The 24,549-nt window shown below is 43.0% G+C and overlaps 1 protein-coding gene across 1 annotated transcript in view; it reads left to right on the top strand.

The window, feature by feature from the left end:
- Positions 1 to 3,502: 3,502 nt before the first annotated feature.
- Positions 3,503 to 24,549, top strand: part of actn3b (actinin alpha 3b) — a 57,831-nt gene continuing 36,784 nt past the window's right edge. The window contains exon 1 of the mRNA XM_079490860.1: positions 3,503 to 3,903. Coding sequence (XP_079346986.1) covers positions 3,766 to 3,903 — 138 coding nt within the window. The 5' untranslated portion in view covers positions 3,503 to 3,765. The remainder of the gene's footprint in view (positions 3,904 to 24,549) is intronic.

Raw genomic sequence — 24,549 nt, 5'->3', positions numbered from 1 at the left:
CTCCACTGCCCGCGTTGACGGAGACGCGACGCGTGCATTAAAATTGAACCGGTGCGTTTTTTGACGCGACGCTGACGCGACGCAACGCGTCCGGTGGAGCCCTGGCGTAAGTAGGAAGAGTTATTCTGTGTGCATATAGCCCATTGCAATCTATGATTGCATTTGCAACTGGTGCAGTTTGGGCCTAAAGACTGGAACGATGATATAATTATAATGCACTAGATACAGTAAACCTGTGTGAAGTGCTTATAGCTTCCTGAAGTGGCAGATGGAGTTTGGGGGATGTGGGTGGGGGGAAGCTATCACATCAAGGCAGTTCAGAAAGCATTGGTTCTCATTGTGTCTGGTAAGTTGGAAAACAAAACATACTGTAAAATCCTCTGTTAATTTAACTCTTGAGTGTATAAATACACCCATAATGGGTCCGTTAGGTTCAGTTTACACACCCTCCTGAGTTACAGATCGACCGCCAGTGATGGTCCATTTGTACACTGAGGAGTTTTTACTGTGTATAATTAGTTAATATAAAGCCCATATCTATAATGAACTATAAATTAATTCATGTTAATCAGCCGTGGAGTTGCTATACACACACATTCATAATGCCTCAGGATTGCTTATTATGTCAACAGTCAACAACTCTGACAGAGTATGGTCAGGTTTTAGAGTTGGTCATAATGGCAGTTATGGCACACTGACACTACCCATTTTACATGAAAGGTTATAATAGTCTTAAGAACATCAAGTATACCTTCAGTAAACCTGATAGATTGAAAGTGATCTGGCATGACAACATTTATGACACCATTACACCGTATAACCTTTGATGTAAACCTGGGCAGATACTTGACTATACTTTATGTTCTTCCTAGAAAGTGTTGCCGATATTTCCCTCGAGTTGTAATCTGGCTGTCTTTTTGCACGTATGGCCACAAACACATTTGACTCAAAATCATTGACATTATTTGGCATGTCCTCGAAACCCCCTTGATTCAGATGTATGTGTACTTAAGCCATCTGCATAGCAGTGTTATCCTGTAACCTCGGGTCAGCAAACGTGTGTGTGTGTGGGAGGACAGAGGACAGCTGTCATGACATTTTCATTGACAACTCACAGGCACATGTCTGTGACATCACCAGAGAATCTGAGTCCTTCCCATCAGTGGTCCCATCAGGCAACACTATAGCCTATACACATTTATTTATGTTTCTACCACACCATGATGTGTATTTGTTTACAGGCATCACAATATTGCTCTTTTCCCATTTTTCCTCAGCAAATTGTAACTATACAAATTACTACACAGTTAGCTAGGCTTCCACAAATAGGTTAATGGACCAAGTCCAAGTGTGATTACATTTAAATGGCATGAATGGTAAGTCATTCCAGCTTCTAGAAATGCTTTCACATCCTGTTTCATGACTGAAAGCAAATCAAATCCTCACCAAGGCCATTCCATTTCAGCTGGAGATGAGAGGGTGTTTGATAAAATGGTGATTATGGGGGCAAACTTTAATATTGTAGGCTTATTATGTATGAATTTATAGTCATTTTTCTTTCATTGCTCAAAATGTCCTTTAAGGCCTTGTTTGGTCTGCCCGTAAATCACGAATAAATTTGATTTTTGAAATAATTTGATGTCTGTTTCTCTTTTGTTGTAGCTTGCTGTGATTTACATATCTGCACTGTTAGAAGTGTACCCTCTACACCTCCAAAAAGATTATAATTGTGATTTAAAAAAATAAACAGCAATAAACAGTCTAAAATTTGGGGGGAGTCATTCCACGAAACCTGTTCAGGGCCAGTTGAGTGAGACTGGGGGACAGGGGGGGGGACAACTTTTTATTCAAAAACTAAACAAGACCAGCAACAAAGCACACATATTTATATTGTGAATGGCATAATTTATGGATTGTTGTGCATTTTTCTTTCTTTTCAAAATCTTTTTATTTAGGTTTTATAAGCCCAGGGGCAAGTATTAAACGGACATAATAAAATATAAACATAAAACTCAATCCCCTATCCCACCCTCCCCCCACCCACAATCCCAATGACAATGACATTTTTAATAGTCATATCTCAAGTCCACTTTCATCGAAGGCCATTGGACATGGCAAAATGACCAAAATAGGGGGTGTGTATTGAAAGAAAGCAAGATAATTTCTGACATGAAGATAAAATGCATGTAATTTTTACACACTATTAAAGGAAACATTTCAATTGATGATGATAAAAGCTTTTACAAATAGATTTTGGTGACTCAATCAATAAAATACACCCGATTTAAAAATATATATATATATCAGCAATTGTAGTAAACATAATAATTATGTTTGACCACTTCAACCCCAGCATCCTTATTGTGGGGAGGACTTTTGCAGAAAGTATAGCAGATCGACAAGCTCACACAGCGCAGCAGCGCGACATGTTATGAGCTTGTCAATCGGCTATTTTCAGCGAAAGACTTCCCTACAATAACAAGTATGGAGCCCTGAGGGACTCCGTGTGGGGTTTAAGTGGTTAATACATGCAGCCTCTTTCGTTTGGAGGCCTGACATGGATCTCTATAAACATTACACGGTGTTCCCCATAAGAATGCAGTGGTCCGGGGACCACCAGTGGTCATTGAGGGGGTTCCCGGGGGTCCCCAGCTAAATTATAGTTGGGGAACAAATGGACCCTTAAGGTGGTTGCACACTGGACGCGTTTTTCGGAAAACCGATGGAAAAATGCAGCTAAAAATCCGAAAAACACACTCGGTGTGCAGGGACATTTAACGGGTACATTTTTTTTGTACACTCATTAAATTAACATTGATTTTACAATATAAAATGCATGCCCTAATGCCCTAATGCATGTCAAACTGGGGGTCCTTGAAATTAAAATGCTATGAGAATCACTGCTAGAGCGGTAAATATCTTCTCTTTTGGGGGTCCCTGGATGGCATATATTTTCATATGGGCATTGTCAAAGTATTTGTATACTATGTGCAGTGACAATAAATTGAATCTAATCTAATAAGTATCAATTTGGGTGTCCTTGACATGAAAATGTTTGAGAACCACTGTTCTAATGAACCTCCTAATTGTGTGGTGTGGCTAATATATGCTCAGCGAACCAAAAATGTCACAAGATATAGCATAGGGAATTGCTTGGGAGGGTCGGTGTCTTTGATTTCTTTAAACAACCAACCACCCCTCCGGTGACTCTGAGATATAATGACACTAGGCCGGGACAGTCTGACTGTGTGCCACTGAGAGTCACTAACAGCAACAGGTGCATTGGCACAAACCATAAAAATAAAAAAAATGGTTCCTTCTGCAATGGAGGAGGAGGAGGCTGACGTGACTGACGTGCCTCCTGGCCACTCACGCGGCCGCTTCCCCCCCGGCTGGCCCCGCCTCTCCACACCTGTTTAGGGTCAGAACCTGACACCCCAATGTGGGCGCTCCCCACCGGCCCCATCCATACTTATTGGGGTGCGGTCACGTGGGCCACCGTTTGACCAGGAAAGGAGTAGCTTGCAGCGGCAGTGGGAGCCCACCTCCGCACAGGCACCGTCGCACCAGTGGAGCCCCTCCGTCTCTCTTGTCTCTCTCTCTCTCTCTCTCTCTTCTCTGTCTCTCTCCCTCCCATCCCGACCCGAGGAGGCCCTAACCCCAAGAACACAACTTGAGCTCCGTCGTTTTTTGTTCATTTATTTTTTCCTTAATAACATAGCAGGGACCTACAGAAGTCCTGTGTGACAAGAAGAGGCGCTCAAGATGACGGCAGCTGTCGAACAGATGATGTGCTACAACAGCTCTTACCAGATATCCACGGAAATGAAATACATGGGCCAGGAGGATGACTGGGACAGAGACCTGCTTCTGGACCCGGCCTGGGAGAAGCAGCAGCGGAAGGTAGGTTGAAGAAGTTGCACCCCTCCCGTCCCCACATATTGCCTGGTGGTGGTGGTGTCACTGTAGTGTAAAAAAACATGAATTATTAATCTCTTTTTGAGTGAAATAAATGTTAAATCTATACATTGAAATCGATTTGGACGTCATTGTTAATGTGGGCCCAGCATCGGATTAGTTTTATCTACATCATTAATTGAAAACTGTGAATAAAGTTGCACCACAGTGAGTGGGAGCTTCTCTTGGTTTGGGGAAAGAGGCCATCAGGTGTTTTTAGCAGCTGCTGCTGGTCCTTCTGAGTTCTGACTCCTTCTTCAAGTTCCATTGGAAGCTGTGCACACACACACACACACACACACACACACACACACACCCCAGATATTTTAAGTCGTGCAACTTTCTCAGTGTTGTCTTTCAGTTACCCCCCAACTGCCTCGTGAAGACGGTCTAAATATAAACCCGAGTCCTCCTCGCCGACCATTTGAACGATAAAGCAATAAAAGAATACGCGCATTTTACGCGCGGCTATACTGTACGTCTCCATTTGGCACAATGGGGTTTGCTCCACCCAAAGCGCATTTATAAAAAACCTAAAGCAAGGCAAATGTAATGTCCCTGAAGTAAGAGTTTGAATTGTGTAACAAAAGACACCTTTGCTATGAAAGTGGCAATATGCTAATTTGGTCTTTTATTAGACATGCAAACAACCTCAACCTCGTTTTGTAGTGAGAACTCACTAGTGTCATACTTTGACAGTTTGGGGGTGACAGTGGTTGTCTTGGTGACTGACCAGCTGGCCTTGTCGTGGAGACGAGAGAAACAGCTGCAGTTTAATGAGCTGTCAGTGCTAAAAGTCATTGGGCCGAGATGACGTCGCTGTTGCCTGTGCCACCTAAACTTGTCTTGTTGGAGACAATCACACCCATGGCACAATAGCCAATTCAGCTTTATGAGTATGTTTACATTAGGGGTACATGACACACACACACACACACACACACACACACACACACACACACACACACACACACACACACGCCGTCTTACCATTGCATTGCTGGTTGTTGTCAGTGCAATGGCATTGTCATAATTGTGATTTATCCTTTATTGGTAGAAGGGGGACATTTTCCTTGTCTCTTCAGTTAGAATAGATGAAGGTAATGTCAGGAGGACATGCATGGCTGTTCTTTACCATCAATTCTACACCACAACTTCTGGGCCACACGTCACCGTTGATGGAAATAGCCATATGCTAAATCTGTCACGTCATTTACAGTCAATTAGCCTGCACACACTGTGATTGAAATGAAAGCCCTGCCATATGAAGCTGAAAATAGCTCTCTTTGTAATGTGATTTTACAATATTTGCAACTGCACAACAACGTTTACTGTTTGGAAACCACTCGCGATGTATTGTAGCTTTCTGTTACATTGAGGAACAACAACAGGCTACAAGCCTAGTGCCAGTTCAACAAATTGTTTCAGATTGAGTGCAGATCCTTTCAATATACATTGCAAAGTCCCAGTCCCCCCCCCCCTCTCCCCCCACCCTCACACACACTTTTAGAAGCAGGGGATCCTTCTCAGTTTGACATGCCTGAGAGAGAACTCGACAGATGGTAGCACCCAGAGAGAGAAGGGAGATGGCAAAGCTAGTGGATATACGCCCCGGGTTGGTTTCACAAACCCACAAATACACGTCCACCTAAAAATACTTTTCAACTTGCCGTGCACCCCTTCCCCTCCTCCCCTCTCCTTCCTCCAGCTCTCTCTCTCTCACTCTCTACCGCCATCAAGTTGAGTACTTCCTCTTGCCCCCACTCTCCTCTTTTCACCCTCTCTCTCTCTCTCTCTCTCTCTCTCTCTCAACTTGTTGAGGTGGCATACCGTGCGTATATCTTTTCTTGGATGCCACCTTTAGCTCGCTGGTACAGTCAGTGGCGTGCTTCTTTTCTTCTTTGTAACTTCTTTTTTTTAACACTTGTAACATGATAGAACACTTGCTTGTTAAACCCAGCACAAAACACGCCATCCATTCCCTTTAACTTCACCTCTCAACCTCTCAGGGGAGTAGGTCACAGTATGCCGCTGCTCTCCTCGGCATGTAAAATCCAGCTTAAGGCGCTGATATCAGGCCGTAAATATAGATTGAGCATCATTTTGCGGTGTAATGAATCTGAAAGGAAACCCCCTCCACCACCTGTTCTCTGCCATCCTTGAGATGATTTCACTGGAAAAATCGACTCACCACTTTGACACACTAATAAAATGTTTGTCAACACAAAGTGATGTCGAATCTGATACCATGCCTTTCGAAATAGGCAGTGTGTTTGTGCTCGCATAGATATGTGCGCCTGTGATTGCATTGGTATGTGCATGTGTGCGTGCGTACTTGGGTACTTTGCATTGGTTGTGTGTGTGTGTGTGTTTGTGTGAGAGTGCGCGCATGCACGTCTGACTTGTACATTACAACATTGGTGTAAATGTATCATTCATAATTGTCAAAATGTTCCCTGCATGGCAGAGAGAGAGAGAGAAATTCTGCTTAATAGCTGCTGGCAATGGAACCTTGTGCAAGACAACGCATCACACAAGGGATGTCAAAAAGAATGAAATTCACCAAGAATTAGGTGTCTTACATCACTTGACACTATAGCCCACTCAGAAATACCCATAACTCAAAATGTCTCTCTCCCACTCGAGGTGAGAGCAAGATCAGGAATAAAAGTTCTTAGGCTACAGCAGACAACTTGGAGGAAAAATAGAGATATAGAGTTATATCAGGATAGCTGTGGGTGGAACATTGATGTTTACGTTAAGGATCTAAGCCTATTGATTTTTTGATGCCGGCTTTGCCTGAAGCTACACAAGAAGCTTAGAGACCTTTTTATTTTTATTTTACAAAAAAACGACCACTCATTTCTTGTACAGTAGAATCAATAGCCTGTTTGAAGATGAACTCGTGTGATGTGAAAGCCAGAAGGCTTGTCTTAAAAGCCAACAAAGAAGATTTAATGAGTATATCTTATAAATGACTAAGCGTCGTTGTTATTGTGTTCATTCCTTTAGGTGTATCACAAGAGGATTTGTGTGGGCCTGTATAAATACCATCCATACATGATTTGTTGTTTACGTAGCTTAGCCCCGATTGCAGGAAAAAACTAAATCTCATGAACACACTAATGCAGTCTGGACACAAACATTTCACACAGTCGGTCTGCGTGTTCAGCTGCTAACTGGCTAGCAGTCTGCCTACTAGTGTTAACCTAAAAATATCCATTGCATAGGACAGGGCAGCGGTCTCATTGGCTCAGCTGGGCCCATTAGCACCAGGGGATGGTGAATGTACACTATGTGTGCGGCCGTGGGGGGAATTGGCATCCCATCTGGTCAAATTAAGTTGACATTTTGTTGTCTCTGGAAGTGTAAAGATTGTCACTTGTGGTCTAGTACCATGCTTAACTCTCTGTGACAGGAATCGGTGTAAATTGGTTCATCAGTTCAATTAAAACAGCAATCCTGAGGCCTTAGTTACTAGTTAGTGGTGTTTATTTTTGTGTGTTAGCCTAATACACTATAGAATTAGCTGTTATTAGCTCTGATGCTACTCAGACCTCTAGTAGTCAGAGAAGGTCACTGGTTCACCTCCAAGCCCTGGCCGGGTCAATGTGTTGAAGTGTCCCTGAGCAAGACGCTTAACTCCTAACTGTGTCCCCTCAACGCTCATCATCATAACTACCTGAGCAGCCATCAGCTGGCTGAGTCTGAAACCGAATTCCCCCCCCCCCCCCCCCCCCCCGCTGGACTATAAGGTCTACAAAAAAATATAAATGGTTAATTATGATAATCAAGCATCAAAGACCATCACTAGTCCATTCGTCATACGATGTTGCAAGGCTTGAGTTATCATCCAGAGTCACATACTTTCTAATTTATTCTATTGTATGATATTCTATTCTGCGGTATTCTATTCCAGGACGTTTAAAAAGGAAGAGGTCAAAAATCTGTATCATTGGCGTGAAGTTATGTAGTATAGAGCAAATGCAATATAAATTATGTATCTACTACGAGTAGTATCTCTATGTAGGCAAGTTGATATCCTGAGATAGATACTGTGTCATGTAATCTCCTGTAGTCTAATCCGTTTTGGTGTTTTACAGCTAACAGCTCTGCCAGTAGTCCTGAAGCCACATGAGGTCACTGATGTCACTTCCCATCTGACAGCCTCTGTGACACAGCAATCCACCCCTTTACTGTTTTTTTTACACCTCTGAGCAATTGAGGTTTGCAATTCAGAGACTGAGATTGCATTTTAAATATGGACCCAATGCGATAATTTGGTAACTCAAAAAATAATAATTTGTATAAATATACGCACGACATGTGCATGCGGTCGCAACGGGTTCCTAACGCCAAATCAAATGGGTTCAGATCTGAGCCAATCAGGAGGCGCGTCTGAAGGCTGTCTTGGAACGGCGGAACCAGACATAAAAGCAAATCCATACACACGTGCACATCAATTCTGCCTGGAACCATTTTTTTCGTCTCATTATAGTAAAATGTAAAAACACGCCTGCACACTGTTGATCTGCTCGGTACAAGAGGATAAGTTATTTGAAGAAGTCAACGTTTTTGGTCACTGATGACTTGACTTCCAGGCATCTTCTCATTGTAGGACTTGGCTCTCAGTTTCTTGTTAAAAAGACATTTTGATTGTTAAGTCTTGGTTGCACATTATACTGAGGATTGGATGCACTGAAAAAGCAGTGTTTTGGCTCCTCTTTGGCCCTCCTGAACTCTTCAAACAAACTAGTCCAATACTGACCTGGAATCAAATGTCATCACCCATCACTGTTTAGGGTGCTTTCCATGTATAATGAGAAAGTACTGTATGGCAACATTGAGCCCTGTTGTACAACAAAGTATAAACCAGAGCCATAGAGTATGACAGAGTTACGACAACTCCGTTCACTTCATGGGGCCAGTCCAATGGCGGTTCTTCTACATGGACTTCTATTGGCGAATAGTGACAAAGGCCTGAACCGGAAGTTTACGGAATTATGCATTGGAGTCTATGGGCTTTACTGCCCCCTCGATGTCATAACTCGATGTCATACTCTATGGCTCTGGTATAAACTAGCCATTATAATAACATGTCAGCCATGGGGAAGAAACCTGTGTTAATGTGCCTTCTCCTTAGATGAGATTTCTTGCATAAACATATTTAACGTTCATTGGGATATCCCCATTTAAATGTGAATTAAGTAGTTGCAGACAATGAAAAGGAGGAATCTTTAGCCTATGAAGTGAGCTATCGAATTCGCCTGGGAGTGCTTGATTGAAAACTAACTCCCTTTCTGCAGACCTTCATCTTGGAAATTAGTACAATTATTTTGATATTACTCCTTAATCTGGGCGTGTCATAGTCATATAATGTAATAGTCAGTGAAAACGGCAGATCTAACAAGCTCACAATGCATAATGTTGCAACACATAGTGCGCTTGTACTGTAAATGGGACACGCACTAGTCAATGAAGTACAAACACATGGTTTAACCCATTTAGACCTGAGGACGATTCTACAAATGTCTTCTAAATCCATGACAGTTTTCTGAAATACATATGTTTCTATATCACTGGTGCTCAATATTTCATGTCAAGGCCCCCGTAAATTACATGTAATAGGCCGCCGACCCCCATCTGAAAATATGTTGTTCCAGGGACCTCCCAGAAGCAAAGATTTGAGTTAAAAACGTTCGCTCTGAAAGAATAGCTATTCAAAGAATTGCACTACATTTTCACGATTTTTCAAAAAGAGCAGATCTACAAGCTCGTAGCTATGAGCTATGAGCTTGTAGATCTGCTATTTTTCAATAGCTAAAGCATAACATAATGCTTAAGACACCAAAAGGCGTTTAAGGAGACATTTTGCCCTGCTAGTCCAGCTCCATAGAGGTGTACTCACCTTACCCACTCACCTAATTCCTGTGTGGACGCACTGGGGCGGACATCTTAGATTCACACCCATGATTCCCCGGGTCAGGGTCATGTGATCCCTCCACCACCAGTACAGGAACCTTAGCCCCTCTACCGAGGTGAGCCATGGAACCTGCGAAATGGTTCATGGAAAGACGCTAGCATATTTCATTTTTATTTCTATAAAGCATTTTTGAGTTATGAGTTGAGTATGTTTTGCAGATTCTCAACATTAATGATTTTTATTTAATTTATCATGTCACAAACTGTTTAGTCTTTCTTCTTTTGTGAATAATTTAATTAGTGTTTCATAAACAAAATACATCAATCTCACACACAAGAAGACAAGCCAAGCAACAAAATCTTACAAATGCTGAAATTCCGTAAATGAAAATGACAAGGTTTCATTTTTTTAATTGGTTCTTTCTTTGACTGAACTCCGAAGATGTACGTAAAAGTCAAGGAAGGAAAGAAAGCAGATGACACTTGAATTAAATGTACAATACAGAGATGACTGAGGTATTAACTAATAAGATAGGATTAGTGAATACACTGTACTGGTGAGTTATGTCTAGAGTGTATGGGGGGTAAAGTAAGAAGAGAGGTGAGACTGCCTGCTGTAGTCAGATCAAATAGCAGTTGCTATTCCAGAAGCTGTGTCCATGTAGGGAGGCTTCTATAAACTGCCTTAGGCAGCCACAGGAGGCCACACGAAGGGCTGAGGAGTGTGTGTGTGAGTGTGTATGTGTGTGTGTGTGTGTGTGTGTGCGTGCGCAGCGTGCGTGCTTCCGATAACAATCATTTCGATTCGCTTACCAGGTACATTTTCGTGTGGAAAAGAAATTGGCGTACACAGCTTGTGTTTTAAGAGGATACGTGGGTTTGACTTCTCAGGAGTGTGAACTGTGTGAAGACATGCCGGTAGTTGTGTTTCAAAGTCTCGCAGCAATGCTGAAGGGAGGACACATTATACGCCCACATTGTCAGAATGCAGGGAGTGAAAGTAGAACCGCTGACTGATGGGTGGCGGCCATCTTGGATCTGATCGGAGCCGACGTCCTCTGTGTGTGTGAGAGCAAAAATGTCTCCTCACCACTTTTGAAATATTAAGTGTTTATATAACGTGTCGTGTGTAGTAACATTTATTTGAACACCATTTTGATGTACTGCAGTGCCATGCTAGAATTACTGTAGAATCTATTCCAGAAGGCACCTTCGTTCACCGTGCGTGAGCCAAAGAGGGTTTCCGTTACACATTTGGGATCTTCATTAGTGGCAAATGGCAATGAGCATGGGTTTCTTTACCTAAATGAGTCCCACACACTGTTAATGCTGTCCTCATTTTATGTTTGACTGAATAAATCAACCAAAACTGCATATATATGCCTGTTAAAGCAGTCTGTCTGTATAAAATGTACTGTAAACCCAGTCATAGTGCTCTATTGGTGACAGTTGGTGGTCCAAATGGTGAGTCTGGTGACCTGTGTGTTATATAAGGAAGCAGATAGCCTGCAAGCTGTCGCGTTTATGGCCTCCTCAGTAACAACAGAACAAACACTGGAGGACACAAACACATGACAGTATGTGTTACCTCATGTCATAGTCACTTGTGCCGTGTTATTTCATCAAACGAGGTTAGAAGTTGTGGGGTATTAACTTCATTAAGCTGGTATTTAATAATGTCATCGACACATTAGGCACAGTCTGGAAAGGGTCCCGGTGTGATTCTGGCATCATGTCATAGTCATAGACTAGTATTTTTGAGTAAGGCACTTATCCCCGGCCTAAGGCCTCATACACACGTATCAAAACACATGTTCTGTGTCTTGTTTAATGGACGCCACAATGCTTTTCCAATGGGAGTCACGTGGTTTGACCAAACATTTTTGTTTGATGGGGGAGAACACGGCCATCACACACAAATGTTTGGTCAAACCATGTTTCTCCCATTGGAAATGCATTGTGGCGGCCATTAAACACAGACAAGACATATGGGGGCCTAACAGTTATGGGGCCTAACTGCTCCCCCAGGTGCGATTCAGTAAATGCACACGGGTAAAAGTTTGGTCTATGCAAATGTACTAACTTCATTAGTCTACTAATGAAGGTTATTTGCACACAATAGGTATGAGTGAGAGATAAATAGCATGTGAGGCAGATTTTTGAGGCCTGTGACCGAAATCTTTAATAGGATGATACAATTCAAACTAGTGTTAAACCAGGAAGAGCAATTGACAAGACATCAACACATTTAGCATGATGTCATGCTAACAAGTTGCTACAACATCTTTCTGGACAGTTTTGAAGCTGATGTAACATCGTGTAACTGAATGATGATGTAACTGAATGTTCGTTCCTCAGTTAATGTTTCTGTTTTGAGCACATCACCCAGATATGAGTGTATCAAATCGTAGCCGTACCAGGAGCAGTTTTTAGGATAAACGGTCAGCTCTATTGAATTCGATTCTTTTGATAATAGTGGCCGGGGCAATGTTACATAAATAACCGTTGAATATCGAGGATTATTAATTTACTTGAAGTCTTAGTCTTTCTTTACAAAGCAACAATCACTGCACTGTAGATTCTAAAAGTAATAACATGATTAGACTGGAAATCTAGAGCAGTAGATTAAGATTGTAGTTTAAATCGGATGAGATTTGTCGATTTTGACTCGGAAAAAAAACGATGTTTTCTACAGGGCTGAGTAACTGGTCTCAAGGTCGACCATGACTAGCTCTTTACGCAAAGTAAAATTAACTACAGGGCACAGCCCTAATGGTAACAACCATTCGGCCCTGTAGTTAATGAATCCATTAGTTAGTCTTAGTTGACCAAGAGTTTGTTAGTTGATTGACTTTTTGTTAGTTGAATTCTTCCTTTGCTATAACTTTCAACAGCCAGCAGCCATTGTGAAATCAACAATGGGAGAGTTCAGTCCCCTGACATCACCACCAGCCTGAAAAGGCCGTTCCCTGCATGATTGTACATGCAGAAAATGCATTTTTAAATTTTAAAATAATTAATTTCTTTAGCCCGAGAACAGCCCTATAGTTAACCATAGATAACGTTGGGCTTATGTTTGTTGACAATGATTTGTTCTTTAGCACCACGCTAAAGCCTTACTGTATAGGTCACTTGTCAGCGTCAGCCGTCATGATCAGGTCTCCTGTCGAGGCGGAATTAGCTGATTCTAGAGATGCCTGGACAGTTTCGCAGCGTATTTCAGAGAGCAGAACTGGACCAACTGAAATTAGAACCCCCCCTCACTCACCTCCTCCCCCTCCTCCCACCAGGCACCGCTAGGCCAGGCGCACAGTCATAAATCTCTGGCACCTTGTTGAGCCAATTTGTCTGCCTCATTGTCAGTCCGGGTGCCCATGGGGCACAGTAAAATGATGAAGGACGGTGCATGCCACCGCTGCGACCGCCTCTGCCAAGAACCCTGAACCCGCTCACTCACCTTTTGTGCTGCGCTATCAATCAAAACGATTTCCCATCAATCCTTTCGTTTTAATGGCTAAAAGGTGGAGTACAGAGAGAGGGCATGAAAATATAATGTCACAGCAAACTGTTGTAGAGCTGACTGTGTGTGAGGTCTGGGTGTGTGTTGTAGAGCTGACTGTGTGTGAGGTCGGGGTGTGTGTTGTAGAGCTGACTGTGTGTGAGGTCGGGGTGTGTGTTGTAGAGCTGACTGTGTGTGAGGTCGGGGTGTGTGTTGTAGAGCTGACTGTGTGTGAGGTCGGGGTGTGTGTTGTAGAGCTGACTGTGTGTGAGGTCGGGGTGTGTGTTGTAAAGCTGACTGTGTGAGGTCGGGGTGTGTGTTGTAGAGCTGACTGTGTGTGAGGTCGGGGTGTGTGTTGTAGAGCTGACTGTGTGTGAGGTCGGGGTGTGTGTTGTAGAGCTGACTGTGTGTGAGGTCGGGGTGTGTTGTAGAGCTGACTGTGTGTGAGGTCGGGTGTGTTGTAGAGCTGACTGTGTGTGAGGTCGGGTGTGTTGTAGAGCTGACTGTGTGTGAGGTCGGGGTGTGTGTGGCCGACCGCAGGCGTAGGGGTGTAACGATATAGTAACTGTATATCGGAATTTAAACGGTAAATATCGTATCGTTTGACTTTGTATCGTATTGTTTTGCAATGGAAATAATCGGTATCGAATCGTTTTGTAAATAATCAATTTAATCAATAGTAAGTGCATTGTAATTAGCAATTTTAAGAAGAAAAAAAGAAAAAGATGGGTTTAATTACTTTACCATTCCATATAGCTACAATTGGTCTAGCGATAAATGTGTGTATTCTCTGTGTTCATGTCAAGTCGTGGGTTTGAATCGTATCGTATCGCCATAGTGAACCAATATCGCCCATGTATCGTATCGTCAACCATGCATCGTGATACATATCGTATCACTGTTAAAATGCATCGTTACACCCCTAGTTTAGATGCTTGCCACGGATTAACAAAAAGCAAGATAAATAAAGAGCTTATCCGTCACCTGCATGAACACTGTTTGTGCAGCCAAACCATGCAGTCCTCTCGCATCCCCGTTTACCAAACCATGCAGTCCTCTCTTATCCCCGTTTACCGTTCTCTCGCATCTATAAACCCCTCAGACATCTGATGATTGTGCCAGAGCTGCAAATCACACACACCAAACACTCACTCATTCATGTGTGCACATACGCACAAGGACACACTTCTGGAAGAACGCATAGGCCTCATTGCTGACAGTTTTGGCTTTGCTTTGACATTTAATAGCAAACTCACTTCCAGTGAGGGGAACTTAGGAATATAGACTACTGTAATGGGGCAGGAACTAAGTGGTGTTTGGAATTTGGAATGTAACCTGCATGACAATGATAATGCACAAGTAAACTAAGATGGCCTGATGATTGACAGAATCAGGTTGCTGTCGTTTGTTTATGGTATCACAGTATCACTTTTATCAGCATACCTATTCTGCGCTTGTGTGTTACATTATGTGGATTGTGTTTCGTTTTTGTGTTTTGGCTGTTTCTTTCGATTATATTGGTATGTTGGAGTGATAGAGGGACAGATGTATATTATTAATTACACATTATTGTTCCATCCGGTGCATTGTTACTATACTGTGAATGTAATGCTGGACATTGAATCCCAAATTCATAACTGATTGGTTGGTAAATATAATTAAGTGCAGTCATTATGTAAGCTTTAGCTGTAAGTCTTGCACGAATCTTATAGGTAGCCTGTGTGTGTGCGTGTGTGTGTGCACGTGCATGCGTGCGTGCGGTGACGGGGAATAGAGCTGTTGCGTCATGTCTAGCTCACTAGAATCCTTTTTACCGACAGCATGACACACACGCACTCACGCACAATGCTCGCAAAGTTGTCCTAGGCCTTTGAGCCTCTAAACATAGACATGAATATTTATAATTTGGACTCTGGCCCTACACATGAGGCTGACAATAGGCCCATGTCAGCAGTCTTTGTGGGGGCTAATATCTCTGTCTCCCCTCCTCTTGTCCACTGTGATCCCTCTGCACCGGCTAGGGAGCGCTTCTTCAACACATGTTGGCTGAAGTTATAGGTTTAGGAGTCCATTCATTTTCTGCTCTGTTCACTCAATCGGCACCAATGGAGTTTGAAAAGTGCAGTATTATAATATACATGTAGAACAGTATTATTTATCTTTATACTCAACCACGTGAACCGTAATAACGTCCCTTTTCTGGGATCATAATAGGCGAACACATTCAGCGAAAATTGCCGAACATCCAGTGAAACTACATTATAGCTCACAATGCGCCATATGGGCTATTTTTGGCGAATAGATTTGGTTCCGAGGGGGGAAAAGTTATATAATATTAGTTTTGCGTGGTTAATAAATTACTCATGAGAACCTTTTTTCCAATCTTTTCAGCTCTGAGGAATATAGCTACACTTCTTGGATTGGATGAAATAGGAAGATGACTTAGTTAAAACATATTATTTTCTTTCTCTAAGGCAGCTTTTTCCACACCATTAATGAATAAATTGATCAGTTGCTGCAGCAGCTTCATTTAGGCACCTAATTGTGCTGCATTACCTCGCGCTCTAAATTGCCCTGAATTGGTGTCTCCGGCTGAGTCAGCAGACTCCATCAGCACCTCTCTCTACCATCCTTCAAATCATATCCCCTCCAGCCAGCGTCCTCCTATCTAATAAAGTGGTAAATGCTCATGAAAACACGCCCCCACACGACCAAACAAAGTGGCTATTTCTTCTCGTTGCAACTTTTTCGGTCGCTTCAGCACTTTTCATATTGGTTTAAAAAAGCACATTAGTGTTTGTCTCGTTCTTGCATCATCAGAAGCCTCCCGTGTGGACATTCTGACTTTCCTGATGCAATGCGCAATTCCTCTACGCTTCCTTTAAAAAATATATATATGTTACAGTCAATTTCAGTCGGATTGCTTTTTTGTTAATTGAGTGCAGAAATATGATATGATAGCCTTTGAACTGACATTCCCAGAGTGATGAAGTAACTGCAGTGTTAAGGCAGTTGGCATAACAACAGACTACCCGATCGCAGAGCAACAATCTCTCATCCCTGACCCTCATTCATTTAACTTGACTGATGTTGGACTGCCAGTGTTCTTTTTTGGTAGATTACATGGGGATCTGTGCCAAGGCCACTGACCTGACGAAGATCTGTTGATCGAAACGTTGTCCTTAACAAAGTAATTCCTTTGCCTAAGAATGGTGTGCGACTGCATCGCCATCATGGTGTGCATTATAACTTAACCCTAACCCCAAGGCCAAGCCTAAAGCCCAAACCAGACAGAAGCGTTTTTTAAGGTAAACCACGCCAATGCAACTCATTGAGTTGCATCGGTGTGGTTCACCATAAAAAAACATTTTGTCCCGACCCGACCCTTTGGTGTGGTTTGGGCTTTACAATAAGCCTAGTAACATAACATGTTTAACTATTAAGATGACGTAATAATGGTCCTTTTCATTTACACGGAAATTGTCCGCATAACTGCGAGGCCGAAATATCTGTTTACTGTTGTTTAGCAACGGCTAATAGGTTGACCATTCTCCTATGTTTTAACCAAACTCTAATCAGATGTTGCAGTTTGTTGTTGATGTTACAGCACTGTCTTCTTGAAATCTCGGGTCGAGGTGCCAAAATGAGCAGATTTGTATATATAACATGTTTTGGGTGATTTAATGGGGGCTTAGTCCCTACTTGGCTTTAAAGTTATGTGTGTATATATGTAATTATGTATGTTTGAATTGTACATCGGCAATTTACTGCTGTGGTCTTAGTAATAATTATTTGTTATTTTGGGCGTTTATATCTACTGTATATTTAATATACACAATATATAAACAGTTAAACACCCAAAATATAACAAATAGTATAGGACCACTGCAGAAAATTGCAGATGTACAACATTTCATGTCTAGGAATTTGCGTAAAAGACTTGACTATTATCCCTCTAACAAATTCAGACTGAAAGAGACCTTTTTTTCTGGTGTACGACTGTACGTATAAAGGCATTACTTACTGTGTTGTCGTGTAGCCTTGTGTCATAACTAATGTATGTCGTAATATACTGTACTCGTCAATGTTTTTACAAAGACGTATGTTGCCCCGATATACCCCTGGAGACGGACATGATGTCATGTCTGAAATGTATACCCAGAGAGAGAAGAGAATGAGATGAGAGGGAAGTTGGTAACACGGTGGGTGGGTGGGTGGGTGGTGCCCTCAGGCGGTTCCCATTCCTGTGTTTTGGTGTAATTGAGGTTGACGGGGAGGAGAGGGGAGCTGCTGTGGGCCGGGTGGGGGGGGAGGGGAGGGGGGTCTGTATGGTGTCAGAGATACGTAGAGGTGGGGTACGGCGGTTGGGGGTGCGTGCATTAAGGGGTAGTTTGTTGGGGGCGAGGGAGAGAAACTGGAAAAAAGATTGGCTCATCATGATCCTGGTTTCCTATGTCATCATCATCCCGATCCGTCCTCCTGCCTGCGTACGTAAGGCGCCCATGCCTGGCGGCGTGGGGTCTCTGTAAAAAAAAAAGAAAGAAAAGGGGGGTCGGGGGGATATTTAAAACCCAGCTGGTACAAGAAGGTAATGGGGGGTTGGTAAGGAGAGGGGGGGGGGGGGGGGGGGGGGTTAGTGGCTCTTCAGCCACACCTGTTGTACCCCTCCCACACACACACACACACACACACACACACACACACACACACACACACACACACACACACACACACACACACACACACCTCCCCTACCACCATATCAGATCAGCTGTTGAAACTCTGTGAAGGAATTCAGTGATGATGGAAGATGAAGTGAATGTATCAATATTGCAATGTACTGTATGTGGATTTACCAACTAAAAGTCCTGTGTTACAAAATGTCATTGGGTCAAAGTATCAAAGCAATCAAAGAGGTAGGAGCGCACACCAAGAGGCGGGAGGTGCTGACCACGGGATATTTTAAAAAGGAAAGGAGAGGTCGCACAAACTCGTAGTCCCGATGCCAAAAAAACTTTTATTTTACCAACGTTTCGACAAACAGGTTGTCTTCTTCAGGTTGTCTTCTTCATACCCTGAAGAAGACAACCTGTTTGTCGAAACGTTGGTAAAATAAAAAGTATTTTGGCATCGGGACTAAGAGTTTGTGCGACCTCTCTTTTCCTTTTTATTGGGTCAAAGTATAAAAAGTATTGGCATCAAAATATCCTTAAAGTACCACAGTAAAAGTGCTCATTATGCATTTCATGTTTTAACCCATTTTGGGCGGGAACCCCTTTTGGTGTTAGCATTATGTTATGCTTTAGCTATTGAAAAAAAGGAGATCTACAAGCTCATAGCGCGCCACCGAGTGGTGCACTACGAGCTTGTAGGTCTGCTATTTTTGAACGACTGACATAGAAACATAGCTTTTTCAGAAAACTGATTTGGAAGACATTTTTAGAATCTGAAAAAAAAAAACTTTTGAAAATAGCCGTTCTACAAGCTCATAATGTGTCGCGATGCGACACATTGTGAGCTTACTTTACACCGCTGTTGTTTACAAGACAGACTGCAGTGATGCAAATAGCCTCTGCATCCTGCATGCTTAGACTCACTAAATTGAGAAAGGACGCAATCATGTCACCCTCCAGGGGGTCCTGGCTGGGATGCAGTACTGAGCTCAGCACTGTACTCTAACGTTGTTGAAGTATAGGACTCATACAATGTCCCTCATGGGACCCATCTTATAATATAGACCACCCCTGGGGTCCCGGGACACATTGCATTGAAAACCTATTTACATCACTGGGAACTATAACGGTACAGGGCCAGGCTTCCTGGGACCCCCAGGGTGTGATGTCAGGTGTGAATTGCCGTTCTGACAAATTCCTTGCCAGTAGTAGGTGATTTCCTTGAGTTTGCTTTGCCAGAGTTTGTGTCACAGCTGACTGTGTCTGTGAAGAGTTGAGAAAGTCAGTGTAGTATTATGCGGTTTGGCTCAAACTCTTCTCAACTACTACAAGTTTGTAATATAACGTTGGGTCTTCGTGCATTGGCCTACAGATATAATAGACATGCACGTTTGAAAAGGTGAAAATAAGCAATATTGTTTTCTGACATGATTTCTCAATTTAGTGAGTCTAAGAATGCAGGATGCGATTTGCATCACTGAGTTGGTCTTGTAAACAACATTGGTGTAAAGTAAGCTCACAATGTGTCGCATCGCGACACATTGTGAGCTTGTAGAAGTTCTTATATATTTTGAAATCATGAAATGCATAATGAGTTACTTTGGCACTTTAAGGATATTTTGATGCCAATACTTTTTAATACTTTGACCCAATGACATTTTGTAACACAGGACTGACACAAGGTGTCGGGGGTGGATGGATGGGAGGATCCACGCAGTCACGAGCAAAGAGCCAGAGAGGAGTAGCTTCAGTGTTGGGACAGATGGACTAATAACAATAACAAGTGCAGCATGTCTGTGTTTCATTGTTGGCTACTGATAGACTGACACAGCTGTTCAGGCTTCTTACAGTAGTATGTGAAGTGCAATTTAACCACAGGCAAGTATACCCCCAAAATAGGGATTCTATTTTGGGCCCTATTATATCAACCACGCTTGTGGTTGATACAGAATTGCTGTTTCCAGTTCATTTGTTTTGCAAGAGTTAAATTAACCGAATCTATTGCCAGACCCGCAAATTATCGGGATTCGTGCTTGCAACCTCCTTTGCCAACACGATAAATCTCGAGTTTAATGTAATTTAATCCAGAATTAATAGTATTTAATTCACAGTTTTTAGCCTCCGGTGGGTCCCATGGTGTGTAGTCATCGAATATTCATAATCTCCTCATGCACGAGCACGCACACGATCAAAAGCATTTTAGGGCTCAGATTGAGATGAAGGACCATGTTTAGAGCTTAATAAAACATTAATTCGAGGTTGTGCTATATGCATATTAATAGTTCGAGCGGCAGATCATGGCCGTGAGCGAGCCTGGCGGGCGCGACAACGGAGGGCAATCACTTCCGGGTCGGGCCGGATGAGGACTCTTCTTCTTTGCTTATGGTGCACATTTCTGTGGCACTAGACTAGTAGACTCACGTTCCACCTACGGTAACGGGAGGGAACGTGTTAACACAGAGGATTCCCAAAATGCTGCTTTTGCCAATGTTAAAAGCAACCGCTGTCCCACAGTAAGTAGTAGTAGAACTACAGTCTACAGAGACCTTGACATTGATTGATAACATTTGTGTGAGGTTAGTTATATAGCTGTGAATTCCTTCCTCTAACCCATTTAGTCCTAAGTTCGATTCTACAAATGTCTTCTAAGTTTTCAGAAAAACCCATGTTTCTATGTCAGTCGTTCTCAACCTTTTTCATGTCAAGGACCCCTGAAATTATATGTAATTGGCCGCCGACCTCCATCTGAAAATATGTAGTTCCAGGGACCCCCTAGAAGCAAAGATTTGAGTTAGCTCTGAAAGACTCAATGCTTAAAACACCAACGGGGGTTCCCGTCCAGAATGGGCTAAGTGAGTCAGGTGCGTGGCACCGCGAGGTGAGCTGCGAGCGGAACCCCGTCGGTTATGTTGGCAGAGCCTCGGTATCTGGTGGCTGCGCTGGCAATGGCAGCCATTGTTCCTTCCTTGTGTGTGGGTGAAAGGTTGTACATTCCGTCTCGCCTCCAATAAATACTATTATCAAACAGGTGCCCCCCGGTGTGCATGCTCAGAATAATAGAGCTATTCCTGAGTCCGCAGGCTTGCGTTGCGCTGTTGAGGGTTGTAAAATTGTTTTGTGTGAACTGAAGGTTGTGTCGTGTGTGTGTAGTGTGTGTGTGTGTGTGTGTGTGCGCGTGTGTGGCATTGGATCAACTGCTGAGTATTTTGTGAGAGATGGATGCATGTGGACTGTGGATGCATGCATGCATGCATGTGTTTTTTTTTGTGCACAAACTTTTAAAAGTGGATGCAAATAGCAATGCATGTTTATAAGCATTATGCATCTATGTGCGAGCGTGTGTGTGCATGCACGTGTGTGTGTGTGGCATTGGATCAGCCCTGACAAGTGCTGAGTATCTTTAGTGGCAAGACACGTGCACACCACATGCACACACACAAATACGAGTTATATTAAAGGCATATATTATATTTACCTGCACTGTGTGTGTGTGTGTGTGTGTGTGTGTGTGTGTGTGTGTGTGTGTGTGTGTGTGTGTGTGTGTGTGTGTGTGTGTGTGTGTGTGTGTGTGTGTGTGTGTGTGTGTGTGTGTGTGTGTGTGTGTGTGTGTGTGTGTGTGTGTGTGTGTGTGTGTGTGTGTGTGTGTGTGTGTGTGTGTGTGTGTGTGTGTGGTGCAAACTTAATGTAACCAACACCTCCACCTACTACGCAAGCTCAACTTCTTTAGAGTGAGCAAGCATATTATGGAAACCGCCTATTAAGAGAGAGGGCATGTTTCATGGCAATGTGACATGGCAATCTTAATATAAAAGGAAGAAGCAAGCTGCAGCGAATTGTGAACCTAGCCTCAAAACTCATTGGGAAGAGACAGAATCATTAAGTTGCATCTACAAGGAGGTACTTCGAAAAGAAGCTGTGAAGATAGCAAATGACCTCCTCTCATCCACTCTGCAGGGAGTTCCAACTACTTCCCTCTGGTAGACAATGTACCAAAAGCTAACTGTATCATCTTTAAAAATTCCTTCATTCCTAATAAGGCACTAAATGATACCATGTCTCGTTAGATTTTATATTAAGGTATTTGTCACTGTTGTCCTGCATTTATAATTGTGATAATTGTGTGTAAGTGTTGCTGTTGTTGCTGTTTTGTTGTTGCTGTTGTTTATGAGACCGAAGACAAAGCCAGGATTCAATCATGTGGTTAACATACTTTTTTTGAAAAATGAAATTGTGATTTTTACTAAAAATAAATATCAAACATATCAGACAGCCATGTATTTATTTCAGTCAGGGATAAAATAAAATAAAAATAAATCAAAGCTGAGGCATTCCCCCCCCCCAGCTAACCAGACCCCCAGGGATGATGGCTGTAGTCAGCTGTGTGTGTCCTTCCTCTTGGCCTCATCCATCCTGACCACAACCCACCCACAGATAGATAGAGCAGTGGTTTTCAACCGGTGGTCCGGGGACCACCAGTGGTCCTTGAGGGGATTCCAGGTGGACCCTTATAGATCTTTAACTCTTGAGAGCGTTAATGAAACCAAATGGTTTCATTTTAATTTACGCTCTCAAGAGTTAGATTATTGTCGAACATCTGCATCGCTTAATTCACAAGATGTCTGCACAATTAGAGAATGTAAAATAATTGTCATTTTGATCAAAGTTTGCCTGTTATCTCTCGGGAACCAACATCAAACACCGCATGGAACTGTGGGCAAAATCTTATCCGACAACAAAATATCCTTTTTAGTTTTGGGTCTGAGAGGCTAAATCTCATCAAGTGGTGGTCCGTGGCTCAAATGCCGAATACATAATGGGCCTTGGTATGAAACCAGTGAGATAGAGAGATGAGGGCAGCCAGTCCGGTCAGCAGACGGTGTGGACGTGGACAGATAATGGGCCTTGGTATGAAACCAGTGAGATAGAGAGATGAGGGCAGCCAGTCCGGCCAGCAGTGACAGTGAGGACGTGGACAGATAATGGGCCTTGGTATGAAACCAGTGAGATAGAGAGATGAGGGCAGCCAGTCCGGCCAGCAGTGACAGTGAGGACGTGGACAGATAATGGGCCTTGGTATGAAACCAGTGAGATAGAGAGATGAGGGCAGCCAGTCCGGCCAGCAGTGACAGTGTGGACGTGGACAGCACTTTGTCAGTGCTGCTGAAGTAACACTAGGCTAGGCTAATTGTCAGGGCAGCTGCTGTTGACGTGTCCACATTACTGCCTGTGATGTATTAGAGCAGGCCGGCTATACACAGACACATACCTGTTGGCATACTTTACTGTAGCACACGCACACACACACACACACACACACACACACACACACACACACACACACACACACACAGAGCTGCTAAGATCTGCTATTTTCAAAAGATTTGTATGCATTTGAAAACGTGAAACAACGGGACATTCTGCATAAGAAGAGTACTTTTACGTTTACGTACTTTAAGTACATTTTGAGTAGTTCTGCATTGCAGTATTGATACTTTTACTTAAAGTAAAAAAATCGGTGGCCACCGACATACCCATTTGCTCAGACAGAATCTACACTATAGCTGTTTATAGGAGGGGCTCAAAAATGTGTACTTTTTCCACCACTCGAGGCGTCCTGACTCCAGACTTTGTCACGCGGAGAGGAGGACAGGAGCAGCCAGGACGTCAGCCTGTCGGTTTTGATTGATTGATTGATGGACGTCAGCCTGTCGGTGACCTCCATTTAGTGACAAACGGCAGTGGCAACAACGTCCTGATTACAGTGACGTGAAGCATGATCTTCGTCCCCTTCCCCCTTGAAGCCAGTGGTTTTCAACCAGTGGTCCGGGGACCACCACTCCTTGAGGGGGTTCCAGGTGGTCCCCGACTCCCCAGAGAGTTGGTAACCAAATGGACCCTTGGCTTATACTGTAGATCTTTAACTCTTCAGAGTGTAAAATGAAACCTAATGCATTTGGTTTCATTTTACAGTCTCAAGTCTCTGTATTACTTAATTTACAAGAATTGTTATTTTGATCAACACTTGTCTGTTATCTCTCCTATGGTACCACATCAATACAGCATGGGATTATTGGGGAAAACATTGTTATGTTTTGGGCCTGAGAGTCTAAACGTCATCAAATGGTGGTCTGTGGATCAAATGTTGAATAAATAATGGATATGGATTTTTCATAAAACTGTCAGGATTTAGAAGACATTTGGTAGAATCTGGTCTCAGGTTAACTGGACTCAGTGAGGTACAGTACAGTGGCATTACACTCAGCTCCATGCTGCCCCACTGAGGCAGGCATGGGTACTGCAGAATTAGAGCTGACAGTTGCATCAGCTCCTTTGACTGACAGCCAATCATCTGGCTGCTTTTATAAAGGGTTACACAGACAGCCAATCATCTGGCTGCTTTTATAAAGGGTTACACAGACAGCCAGGACCTGCTAAGGCAGGGGTTCTCAAAGTGGGATCTGGGGACCCCCAGGGGTCCTTGAGGGAGTTCCAGGGGGT

The sequence above is a fragment of the Electrona antarctica genome, assembly GCF_951216825.1.
Source record: "Electrona antarctica genome assembly, chromosome: 21".
In the NCBI taxonomy this organism is placed as follows: Eukaryota; Metazoa; Chordata; class Actinopteri; order Myctophiformes; family Myctophidae; genus Electrona; species Electrona antarctica.
Note: the sequence above shows the minus strand (reverse complement) of the source record. Positions and strands in the feature narration are given on the sequence as shown.